The sequence below is a fragment of the Erpetoichthys calabaricus genome, chromosome 13 (genome assembly GCF_900747795.2).
Source record: "Erpetoichthys calabaricus chromosome 13, fErpCal1.3, whole genome shotgun sequence".
NCBI classification, from domain to species: Eukaryota; Metazoa; Chordata; class Cladistia; order Polypteriformes; family Polypteridae; genus Erpetoichthys; species Erpetoichthys calabaricus.
In genome coordinates, this window is record NC_041406.2 from 14,661,056 (window position 1) to 14,674,702 (window position 13,647).

Below are 13,647 nucleotides of genomic sequence, written 5' to 3' on the forward strand. Positions count from 1 at the left end.
TTTCCCAGCTCGGTCCCTCTGTCTAGCCCACTGGTCCTTTTCTCCCTCTTTAGTGTCCAACCTCTCATACAACTCATCATGTGCCTTCTCTTTAGCCTTCACCACCTCTCTCTTCACCTTGCGCCTTATCTCCTTGTACTCTTGTCTACTTTCTTCATCTCTCTGACTATCCCATTTTGTTCTTTGCCATCGTCTTCCTCTGTATATACAATATATAACATATATGTATATAATATAATATAATATTATAATATATTATATAAAATGCATAATATCCAGCCATCCGGTTTCTATACCCGCTCATCCTAAACAGGATCACAGGGAAGCTGGAGTATATCCCAGCAAGCGCAGGGCACAAGGCAGGAACAGGGCACCAGCCCACCACAGGGTAAACACACACACACTCATACACACACACATCAGGGGCCAATTTAGCATCGACAGATCCCCCTAACCTGCCTGCTTTTGGACTGTGGGAGGAAAGCGGAGCACCCGGAGGAAATCCACAAGAACGCGGTGGCTTGAACTCCGGTCTCCTTGTTGTGACGAAGCGGCACTATCAGTGCCCCACTGTTTATATGTGTGTGACACGCACTGTTACCTGTTGTATCAATGAGCCACAAAGCTGTGTGCCTTACCGGCTCTATCAGAAGTCGGAAACAAAGGGATTGAATCGGTGGCTGGTGGATATCAGACAAATCGGTGACATGGCCGATGACTTGGTCGTTTGGTGGCTGGGTCATTGTAAATTTTCCAGCACTTTCTGTCACATCATTGGTAGCACAGCCATCACTAAAGTGAACATGTGAACAGCTAGCGGTGGGGTTTTCACAAGACAATGGGGCATTTATGAAATTTTCAGTATTAACATTAGACTTTGGAATATTTTGCAGTTCTGTTTGTTTAATTTCACTAATAAAACCAAAAAAACAGGAGTTCGTCGAGACATCGTTCACGTTTCCCTCCAACAAGATACAGCCTAACAGTAGTGATGGGTGATTCACAAATGATTTGTTGTTTTTGAACGACTCTTTTCAGTGAATCAGATGAATTGATTTGGTGGAGCTCTGGTTAACATCACATGTTTTCAGTAGCTATGATTAATTAATAATTCTTTATATTCATATAGTGTTATACTCACTACTCAACACTTCAGTGAGTGGACAACCACTTCAACCACCACCTGGATGATGCGACGGCAGCCATTTTGTACCAGTACACTCACCACACAGTGGTGAAAGAGACAGCCAATTACAGACAGGGGATGATTAGGAGGCCAGAATGACTAGGCCATGATGAGCAGGGGAGTGACTGTACCCCCGTGTCGCTATGTGACACTATGATGTCCCTGCAGAAAATTGTAGGGAGCATTGATGTTCATCATGAGGGGCAGGCAGCATGTGGTCTACACAGGAATCAAACGATGCTTTAAGTACTTCTGAGGTTCCAAGATGTAGGGTCTCCTAGAACCACCAGAGAAGATCTTGGGAGGAAAAGACTCAGGGCTTCCATAGGTTGTATTTGACACCAGAAGAAGGCCATGGAAGTATCTGAATGGGATAGATAAATCTGTGACAAGGGATCAACTTTAGGGAGGAAGAGAGGCCAGATTAGAGAAAGATTTTGGAGTAGAAAAAGGGAAACCCTGGCGTGTTTCTTCAGAGGGGTACGTGTAAGCTGCTAGATGGGACTCTAAGATCTGTATAAGCAGGTTCACAGGGGGCAGCAAGTTCTTGCTGTTCCTTGCCTATTTAACACGTTTTCATTATCCTTCTGTATTTCCCTACCTTGTTTTTGTACCTTAGGTTTGGTCATTGCACCTGTAATACTTTGGTCTCTGTGGTGTCATTCTGAGAGGACATCAGGATACACCCTAAGGGTGCCGAGGGATTATCATTGACCACAGGGACCTCGGTTTTATGTCTCATCTGAAGGACGACACCTTTTCTAGAGCACAGTGTACCCGTCACTGCACTGGGGCATTGGGATCCTCATTCAGACTACTGGGTAAGCGCCACCTGCTGGCATCATCAACACCTTTTCCAGTAGCAACTCAAGCTTTTCCTGGCTGGTCTCTCATCCAAGTCCTGGCCAGGCCTGATCATTCTTAGCTTCAGGTGGATGACCTCTTCAGGAGTGCATGTGGTACGGATGATTGGCAACATTTTAAGCAGTTTTGTGTAAGTTCACACCTCACAAGAACTCACTCAAAGTTCAGTTCACACAGATTAAAAGGAATAAATTCACGTTCATAGGTCACCATCTCAATTATGAACTACAGTAGTTCATGTTCAGTTCATTTTGTATTTTTTAAGGGGTAAGAATAAATGACCCATGAGTTTATTTTTTTAAATTTTGCATGCCTTATATTAGGCTATTACAGTGTTCTTGAATAAAATACAATAATTATGAAGACTTTTTTATTTAAATACACTTTATTAAGTTATACCCAGCAACAAACACGTATAACCATATATGCTAATATCCATCCATTATTCAACCCGCTATATATGACAAATAAACGTAAACCATAATCTCCACCAATATACCTTCAATTAACTTTTCTAGTGATAAAGCTAACACTAGTGATTTTGCTATGTAAGTTTATAATTAACTGATATTTTAATCAAGGGAGATGTGTATTAAAATGCATGTACAGTATGCAGTATATGCTAATTTTCATTTGAAGAAAACAAAAATCTAAATACCTAAGCTACAGTGTGGGCCAATGAGGAAAGTGGGTGGGCAGGGACAAACACTGGCCCCGCCCTATACTGCTGATTGGAGTTTTTGTTTTTCTCTCCTTCATTGTCAATTGGCTGTAATTAATGGACAGATTATTAATGTCAATCAGCTTCAAATTACGTTTTTGTCCTTATGTATTCATTATGTACAGAATTTCATTTTAGCGGAGGACTTGTCGCAGCTTTCGGCACCTACACTCAGTGAAGAGCGCTGTACAAAAAATTAACTGAATTGAATTCTATTGAAAACTCTCTTATCTCAGGTGCTGGATCTAGATTGCTAACCTCTGTGCCACCCATTACTTCTCATGTAAAGATACCTACCTCAGACCATGGTCCAACGCTCCAAGCAGGTGGACAGCTGTGCATGTTGCACGACTGCCAGCGTAGGGGGACTGGTGCCTGGCACTTGGAGTCCGCCAGCACCTGCATATCGTGGTTAGATGTCTTCTGGATGCAGCTGACAGCCCTCATCTGTTCACCAGCTCCACAGCTCCGGCTACACTCTCCCCAGTCGCCAGTTCTCCAGCTGCACAGAGAATGAATTCAGTTGGTGAGATTCACCCTTACAGAATTTGGAAAGAAACACTTAAAAGACATTAGAGATACTACAGTTGATTAACAAGCAGATTATACACTGTCACACACGGCACATGAGCTAAAGGGCTCAAATGATGGTAGTGCCATGCCAGACCAGGGGGTGGCAGTGTGCACTAACCCTGTCTCTCTTTGTCCTGTAGACCACCCGAGGGAAATTCTGCCTGAGCCTGTCAACATCACTACGGTTCCGGGCCCGATGATGTCACTTCCTCCATTCGACTTTATAAACGCCATTTTGTTAGCCATGAATCAGTTCTGTTTTGGACTCAACTCTGTAAAGATTGATTGATGATTTTTTTACTCTCATTTTCCGGCCAACCTTTATCTGTGTTCTTCTCATTTATTTACACCACCATTAATTTATTTTTCCGATCGCTTATACTGCTCAGCATAATAAAGCACTGGAGACTGTGAGAACACATTGGTCTGATGTGATGCACCGGTCACTTCCAAGTCATAAGAAATGTACAGGCACTTGGGGGCTGGGTAGTCTCGTGGCCTTGGGACCCCTGCAGATTTTTTTTTCCCTCCAGCCCTCTGGAGTTTATTTTTTGTTTTGTTTTTTCTGTCCTCCCGGCCATCTGACCTTACTTTATTCTTTATTACTTAGTATTGCCTGATCTTATTAGTGTTTTTTTTAATAAACTTTTCTTTCTCCATCTTATAAAGCACTTTGAGCTACATCGTTTGTATGAAAATCTGCTCTAGAAATAAATGTTGTTGTTGATGAAGATCAACTCCAGAATACACCCTGACAGTTGAACAGTCGAAAACTGAATGGTTAGATAAAAATTTGCACATACTTGCAAAATGAACATGAAATAAATAACAGAGTAATCACATTTATACGGAAGCCGCGAGAGGACGTTATTTTTTTAAATTGTTTCCTCGAGATAACAGACTAATTTTATCGAGAGCTTGAGAAAACAAACTTTGTTTTCTCGAGATAACAGAATAATTTTATCAAGATCTCGATAAAACAAAAGATCTTGTTTTCTCGAAATTATGAAATAATTGTATCTAATGTTTAATGTTTAGTTTAGTGAAGCCACGTCCTATTTGAAATGGCAGAAGAGCAGAACTGTATTGATCAGCGCATCACATTTTTGTTCAATCAAGGGCTGACGCAGGCTGAAATATGTTTAGAAAATTATAACGTTAGTGTCCGTCATTTATGAAGACGGTTAGCAAGGCTTCAGCTGTATAGGCATCACAATCTAAGCGAGCATGATGCCAGAAGCAAAGGTTAACTTTCGTTTTCTCGAGATCGCGATAAAATTATTCTGCTATTCCATAGGCCTGTGCTATGCGTCAGCCACTTCGTGTCTCTGCCGCTCGCGTGGTTAAGGACGCAGTCGCTCCTCCAAAACCCTCTCTTAAACGGTGATACAATGGGAAACACATACAGGTGTTTTTACCTCCTCTTTGCTTGATCAGCTGCTGCTGCCCTTCCCGCATGATCTACATCTCGAGCGGCACACTTCTGTCATATCACCTATGTCCAAATATTCGATCTCTTTTTCGCTTTTGCCTTTTCATCAACATCACATTGAATTTTGATTCCGTGTTTGGCATTCCATCGTGACAACGTAACATATAACTGCCCATGAGTGAATATTGTTTCTTTCTCTCTACAAGAAATGTGTCTGACAATAGCATTCACACAAATGAGAAATGATTTCTCTCACGGGATTTCACTTTCACCAAACAACAAATCTTTTAATTCTCGCGGATACGCCTCTTCATTGGGAAGAAACACTACTTTTCCCTGATGGCAACACGAATTATACGATCTACAAGTCTCCTTCTTAAAGTTGAAATCCAAACAATATATTCGATGTCTTTTCGCTGTTCCATTATTTCACAGAGTAATAATTCCAGTTTTTTGAGCTAATGCGGTCTTAACTGTCATTTTTTAAGACTTTTAAATTTTCATACTTCCATTATCTCTAACCTGCTCTGCGTGTGTACCGCACCAACGTTTTTGAATTCTTTATGACGTTCTACTTTGTCATCTACTCTTTATCTTTTATTTCCGGGCCCGGGCGTTGGTTAAACCTCTGCACACAAAGACTCGTCTCACGGGACGTGAAAATATCTCTCTGAGAAAGTCACGTCTCGTCTCCTTCCAACCTTCCAAGATTTTATTTTATATCAGAGAGATATTCTTAATTTGATTTGTTGTTGATGGTTCTTTAATGTATAGTGCATCTGGAAAGTATTCACAGCGCATCACTTTTTCCACATTTTGTTATGTTACAGCCTAATTCCAAAATGGATTAAATTCATTTTTTTCCTCAGAATTCTGCACACAACACCCCATAATGACAACGTGAAAAAAGTTTACTTGAGATTTTTGCAAATTTATTAAAAATAAAAAAATTGAGAGAGCACATGTACATAAGTATTCACAGCCTTTGCCATGAAGCTCATAATTGAGCTCAGGTGCATCCTGTTTCCCCTGATCATCCTTGAGATGTTTCTGCAGCTTCATTGGAGTCCACCTGTGGTAAATTCAGTTGACTGGACATGATTTGGAAAGGCACACACCTGTCTATATAAGGTCCCACAGTTGACAGTTCATGTCAGAGCACAAACCAAGCATGAAGTCAAAGGAATATTGTCTGTAGACCTCCAAGACAGGATTGTCTCGAGGCACAAATCCGGGGAAGGTTACAGAAAAATTTCTGCTGCTTTGAAGATCCCAATGAGCACAGTGGCCTCCATCATCCATAAGTGGAAGAAGTTTGAAACCACCAGGACTCTTCCTAGAGCTGGCTGGCCATCTAAACTGAGCAATCGGGGGAGAAGGGCCTTAGTCAGGGAGGTGACTAAGAACCCTATGGTCACTCTGTCAGAGCCCCAGAGGTCCTCTGTGGAAAGAGGAGAACCTTCCAGAAGGACAACCATCTCTGCAGCAATCCACCAATCAGGCCTGTATGATAGAGTGGCCAGACGGAAGCCACTCCTTAGTAAAAGGCACATGGCAGCCCGCCTGGAGTTTGCCAAAAGGCACCTGAAGGACTCTCAGACCATGAGAAAGAAAATTCTCTGGTCTGATGAGACAAAGATTGAACTCTTTGGTGTGAATGCCAGGCATCACGTTTGGAGGAAACCAGGCACCGCTCATCACCAGGCCAGTACCATCCCTACAGTGAAGCATGGTGGTGGCAGCATCATGCTGTGGAGATGTTTTTCAGCGGCAGGGACTGGGAGACTAGTCAGGATAAAGGGAAAGATGACTGAAGCAATGTACAGAGACATCCTGGATGAAAACCTGCTCCAGAGCGCTCTTGACCTCAGACTGGGGTGACGGTTCATCTTTCAGCAGGACAACGACCCTAAGCACACAGCCAAGATATCAAAGGAGTGGCTTCAGGACAACTCTGTGAATGTCCTTGAGTGGCCCAGCCAAAGCTCAGACTTGAATCCGATTGAACATCTCTGGAGAGATCTTAAAATGGCTGTGCACCGACGCTTCCCATCCAACCTGATGGAGCTTGAGAGGTGCTGCAAAGAGGAATGGGCGAAACTGGCCAAGGATAGGTGTGCCAAGCTTGTGGCATCATATTCAACAAGACTTGAGGCTGGAATTGCTGCCAAAGGTGCATCGACAAAGTATTGAGCAAAGGCTGTGAATACTTATGGACATGGGATGTCTCAGTTTTTTTATTTTTAATAAATTTGCAAAAATCTCAAGTAAACTTTTTTCACAATGTCATTATGGGGTGTTGTGTGTAGAATTCTGAGGAAAAAAATGAATTTAATCCATTTTGGAATAAGGCTGTAACATAACAAAATGTGGAAAAAGTGATGTGCTGTGAATACTTTCCGGATGCACTGTACATAACATAAAAATATAATCATTGTCTTGCGGTTTACTCCTCATATATCCATCCCCATATCTGAGTATACAAGAAAGTCGGGGAGACCATTCCGGATTTTTTTTTCTGCTTTCTAAAAAAACTTCCATTTCACCTCCGCGTGCCTCTGAGTTGACTTCTTTCCGACACAGCGTGGAGCAGGACAGATTCCAGTCAGTTATATACTCTCAGAAGATGGATAGACGGCCTTCTTAAAGGCTGCCGAACACTGCCTGGAAGTTGATAGTGACGAGTCCACTGTGACTCCGAAGTCCCTTTCATAAGGTGTACTTTCCATTTTCAGGCCTCCCATTGTGCATTTTCACATTCTACGTGTAATGCGTTACATTTACCTGCATTCAATTTCACCTTCTGAAGATTTTGTGCTGTCCAAGTCCCTCAGGAATGATTACCTGCCAATCCACCTAGACTGGTATCATCTGAAGAGATAGATGCACGCTTTGGTTTACACGAGGCCTTTAGTAGATCTTAAATTCTAGAAATGTTGGTTGTGAGGAGTCAGGCAGAATGGCACCTTTAGTTGGCTAACTGAGAAGATTACAGTCTGCAAGCTTTTGAGGTAACTCGGGCCCCTTCTTCAGGCAAGATTACAGTTGCCTCGAAAGCTTGCAGATTGTAATCTTCTCAGTTAGCCAATAAAAGGTGCCATTCTGCTTGACTTCTCACTACACCCCGTGGTAGATCAGCCCGGATACAGACAGATGCGCAGACTCTCAAGGCCCAAAGCACACGTTTATTGCTCCAAAGCCTTTTTGCACAACACCACAGCGCACAAATCACCAATCAGATGCTCACAGTCCTTTTCTTTCTTTTCTGCCACCTCCACTCCTCTCCCGCAAGCCCTGTCCTCTGCCTCCCGACTCCGGCTCTCCGAATGGAGTGAGGCAGCCCTTTTACTGTTTTGCACCCAGATGTGCTCCAGGTGTGCCCAGATTCTCTTCCAGCTGTGCTTCCTGGTGTGGCGGAGGACACCTGGAAGCACTCCAGGTTCTTCCTGATGATCTTCCTGTAGCACTTCCTGGAGTGGCAGAAGTGTTGCAGTCCAGAGGCTCCGGGATGGTCCAGGCACTCCCTGGCGGTGGCCACGGGCCCCCACAGGATTGAGCCTCCAAGCTCGGCTCCCGTGACCCTAATGCCAACAAGGGTGGTGGCCCTCTCATGTTCCCGTGGGAGATATTGCTTCTCTCCCGGTCCTTCCACTCTCTAGGCGTCCCGGCTAAGGCAAGGGTCCCATAACCCATAATGGCTACCATGGTACAACATCCTAGTACTATAGGAATGTTTGTTGCCAATCCCTTTCAGTTTCTGTCAGGAATTAAAAGGAAATCGCAGCATTGTTATTTTACATTACTTTTGTTTTCCTTCACGCTGAGTCACACAATTATGACGCCATCAAGTCACTGCGGCTTGTAACTCCTGGTCTCTTGGTGGTCTCCCTCACTAGTCTCCTTCGGTTTTTCGCGGACTGCCTGCTTTGTTTCACAGCTGGGCTCTGCTTCTCCCATTTCTTAATCACGCTCTAAACTGTACTCTGAGGAATATTCCTCGACTTGGAAATGCTCTTGTAGCCTTTCCCTGACTTGTGGTTTTTCCATAACCGTGTCACACACATTGTCTGGAGTGTTTCTTTACATTCAGCTCAAGCTTTTGCCAGGAAACTGACTCACCCGGACTTGGAGCCTCCAGCTGCTGGTGTAATTACACTGTGACTGCGCACAGCTGATCTCCGCTCCACTAACCCAATTGGCTGCACCGGTGATGATTTAGATGTGCTATAGTAAAGCGGTGAAAACTCAGGCAGTCGGTTATTTGGTGCTTAATGATCGTAATAAATTTAAAGATTTGTTCTCACTTTCACATTGAAGAGCCTTTTTCTGTTGGTCAGTGTGCTGAAAACATCAAACTAAATCCACTGTGATTCCAAGTTCTAAGACTATGGAAGCTTATCACCACCCCTCAAGAAGAGATAAAAATGTTGTTGCATTAGTATTAATGTGTTATTTTGCAGCTATTCCTGCACTTTTTCACCATTATCTTGCTTGGCTGTTGCGGTTATTGTTGTACATGTGTGTGCTTTTGGTCACCTACTGGCGGAGATGTGAAGCACATGTGTAACCAGTGTGGGTGGAAGTCTAAGGGCTTAACTGAGAGTAAGTTACGGAGACAGGGCTTGAGGAATGGCACTAATGCCTCACCTCCCTCTTCCGCAGACCAACCCAACTAAGACTCCGCCCACTTCCGTCTCTTCTACACGCCCTCCTGCCGAAATCCCACCCCTTCCTGTCCGTCAGCTGTAAGAACCTAAACATTTCTCAATACGAGAAATCCAGGATCACAAATTTAGGTGTGATAATGGATTCGACTTTTAACTGGTACAAGCAAGCATGAGCATGTTACCCCAATTCTGGCTTCCCTTCACTGGCTTCCAGTTTGTTTTCAAATCCATTTTAAGATCGTTGTATTTGTTTTAAAATCCTTTAACGGTTGTGCCTCATTTTATCTGTCGGAACTGCGCACCCTCATGTACCATCTCACCCTCTCAGGTCAGCAGACACGATACAAAATTAGAGGTGATCGGACTTTTTCAGTTGCAGCTCCATAACTCTGGAACGATTTGCCATTGCACGTTAGACAGGCTCCTTCACTTGCTGTCTTTAAATCTTATTTAAAAACACACTTTTACTCCCTGGCCTTTAACCCAGTGTGAGGTGTTGACTATCTGTGACAATCTGTGTGCCGTATCTGTTTATGGTGTCTTGGTTTGCTAGCATAATTCGTTCTGGAAACGTGCTTGTAATCCAAAGCACTCGTATTTCAAAGTGAATTTCCCCATACGGAATAATGGAAAATCAGATGATTCGTTCCAGAACCCAAAAATATTCATATAAAAATATAAAGTAAATTTACATGAAACAAATTAACCTGCACTTTACCTTTGAGAAGAATCGTGGCTGGTGTGAGGGAGACAAGAGAGAGGAGAGGAGGAGGAAGGTTGTTGTGTACGATGATTTTTACTCTAACTAAGAGAATCGCTGCTCTCTGTTGGCTCACTGGAATCTTTTTCTTTTTTTGCAACTTTAACAAGGAACCTCTCCAATGACAGTTGCTTTTGCCTCCTTTTGAGGATTTCTCAGAAATGTGACATTGCATTGTCGTTAAACAGATTCACACACAAAATAAGAAAATGCTATACTCACACCCAAGTGGTCACAATGCTATAATAAACAGTATACGCTCATACGGATGTTGACTATACGAGTGAGGCACGTCGACTGAAACCGAGCATGGAAAACGATTACCCACAATCCCGCGGACAGAGATAGAAAGAAGAACCATCGGCTCAGTTGTGAACATGTGACGCTCGGCAGACAAAGCGTACTACTCTTATTGCAAGACCTCGCTCGTTTATCAAGTTAAAATTTATTCAAAATTGCAAAACACTTGCAGACCAAGTTACTTGCAATTCAGGTTTTACTGTACTTTTTTTATTATGAACTGTGATATGTACCAGCTACTAAAATTGTGAAGAGCGGGGCTGAACGCACCTCAAGAAGACGCGTCACTCTTCCAAACGGTAATACAATGGGAAACGAATACATTTTTTTTTACCTCCTCTTTGCTCGATCAGATGCTGGCTTACTGCTGCTGCTGCTGCCGTGCTGAGTGATCTGCATCTCACGCGGCGCTTCAAAAATTTAAAAGCCTGTACATCAGCTGTCTTTGTCATCTACTCTTTGTCCTTTATTTCTGGCCCCAGGTGTTGTTAAATCTCTTGGCACAAAGTCTCATCTCACAGGATGTGAGTTCTTGATATTTTTTAGTGTATAATTTAAAAATGGAATAAGCATCTGAAAATCTAACAACATCACATTAAAGTTCGATACATTCTGAAAAGAATGATACCACACATATATATGTAGGTTTTAAAATAAGGCCGATTTGACTAACCAAAAAACGTCACATAAAATCGTTGTATAAAATCGTGGATTTTATATATATAGAATAGATTTCTTCAGCTCTAATGTGTTTCTGTTTCTTTTACCCTTAGGTTATTGTATGTTGGGTTTTATTGTACAGCACTTCGGTCAGCTTTAATGCTGTTTTTAAAGTGCTTTATAAATAAATAAACAAACAAATAAATAAATAGATAAGCCTTCACTCTGTTAGCCGTCAACATATGACTCCGTCTTTTGTGATTACTCTATTTGAGTTTTTTTCCAGTGATTTCTACACTACACGGGGTGGACTCCAGTGATATTTCAGTTCTGATATTAATTGTAGTTTTAGTTTTCATTTCCATCCATCCATTATCCAACCCACTATATCCTATCAACAGGGTCATGGGGGGTCTGCTGGAGCCTAGTTTTCATTTTATTTTATAAAATTAATTTTTATTTTTATTTCATTCTAGTTTTCAGTGGAGTCAAAAATTGCTATTTTTATTTAGTTCTGCATTTAAAATTTTAGTTTTTATTTAGTTCTGGCCTTTTTACATGATATTCAAGTCAAGTCAAGTTAGGGAGCATGCATTGGTACAGTGTGTTGCTGCACCCACTACACGTCGAAACAGCTCAGGATCACGGTTGGCAACCCCCCAGGCAGACACGCGGTCGAGTCTTACCCTCCAGAAATGACCCTCTGTCTGCCGCAGCCAGATGTTAAGTGGGCGACCCCTTAGTCTGGTCCAGCCACTTGGGTCCCCAACAATGAGGATCTTACGAGCCGGATCACCCTCTGGGAAACACGCCACATGGCCATAGTGCCACAACTGATGCTTACTCACAGTGCAGGTAATGTGCCTCATTCGGAACTCCATGAGCAACACAAAGTCAAACCAACGGTACCCAAGGATTTTGCGGAGAGACACACATGAAGGAGTCCAGTCTTCATCTCACGTCACTGGATAGCATCCATGTCTTGCAACCATATAGCAAGATAGGAAACACCAGGACTTGGACCTTCGTCCCTTTTGTATAGATATTGGGAGCGCCACACACCATACATAATATTACATTTATTACATAATATTAGTATAATTTTATTTTATTTTTTTTCTGTCGCAGGACCACAAACACCCGCCTACACATATTTCAAGTAATGTTTCAGTCAACAAAATACACTCACGGTTCATAATGCCGTTAAACACAACTCGACTATCAATGATCAAATAGATGAAGTGGCCTAATGAGTGTAGTCGGCAGGATCAAATGTTTCAACCCAAGTGCAAGTATGTTACTGTTAAGCTTTAAACAGCACGCATCTCGAAAGATTTGATCATGTTGCAATGACGTCCGTTGCACAGATAGCCACACAGTGAAAATATTCGCTCAACGAACACATGCAATGCAGGTGCACAAGCGAGGCCCTCGGCCACTGACGCCAGCAGATTGTACGCTGATGATTTCTGCTGCCAGTACTGAAGTGCAGTCACGGTGACAGAGAAGTGCTGGACTTCCACTAAGTGCTGATTCAACTGGTCCTGCACTGAAACTCCAAAACGCTTCTCTTCTTCTTGCACGTTACATTTGCTTTGATTATCATCTGCTCTGTAATTAATGTATTTCCACACGTTACTTTCTCACTTTCTACCCACAAACATTAGCCACACGTGCTTATTGCTTCAACCCGACGAGCCAAAAGTGCTCAACAAACAAACAGCGGTCCTTTATGGAAGTTGTGCCACGTGACTCTAGTAAGCCCAAAGTACATGATCACTACATAGTGAACAGCACAACGTAACTGAGCGCTCAGGGTGACCTACAAACAATCCCTCTGCACGACTGAACCGGACTGAGCAAAAATGCAATTGCTGTTTTGTTCGTTTTTACTCAATTTTCGTTCTTGTTTTAGTTCACTAATTTTTATTTTTATTTAGTTTTCATTTCTCTGTTTGTCTTAATTTCAGTTCTCATTCTTCCATCCATCCATTTTCCAACCTGCTGAATCCAAACACAGGGTCACGGGGGTCTGCTGGAGCCAATCCCAACCAACACAGGGTGCAAGGCAGGGAACCAATCCCGGGCAGGGCGCCAACCCACCGCAGGACACACACACACACACACACACACACACACACTAGGGACAATTTAGAATCGCCAATCCACCTAACCTGCATGTCTTTAGACTGTGGGAGGAAACCAGAGTACCCGGAGGAAACCCATGCAGACACGGGGAGAACATGCAAACGCCACACAGGGATGACCCGGGAAGTGAACCCAGGTCTCCTAACTGCAAGGCAGCAGCACTATCACTGCGCCACTGTGCCACCCCAGTTCTCATTCTTGTAACACGAAAAACAATATTTTAAGTTCTAGTTCTCATTTTCGTTATGAAAATATCAGTGGTGGACTCCCCAAAAGTTTATCTGTGTTGTTGTGCTGTCTTTACACCAGCAATCAAGTGACCAGAATGGAACAAAC

General features: G+C 42.8%; 1 protein-coding gene and 1 long non-coding RNA gene across 4 annotated transcripts in view; one reads left to right on the forward strand and one right to left on the reverse strand.

Annotated features, from left to right (window-relative positions):
• The window catches only part of LOC127530050 (uncharacterized), a 451,280-nt gene that overhangs the window by 49,733 nt on the left and 387,900 nt on the right, over nt 1-13,647 (forward strand). The window lies entirely within an intron of this gene.
• Nucleotides 1-13,647, reverse strand: part of LOC114663997 (A disintegrin and metalloproteinase with thrombospondin motifs 16) — a 301,817-nt gene that overhangs the window by 28,659 nt on the left and 259,511 nt on the right. For all 3 annotated transcript variants that reach the window (XM_051935635.1, XM_051935634.1, XM_051935636.1), the window contains one exon: nt 3,069-3,273. In XM_051935635.1, the coding sequence (XP_051791595.1) occupies nt 3,069-3,273 (205 nt within the window). The remainder of the gene's footprint in view (nt 1-3,068; nt 3,274-13,647) is intronic.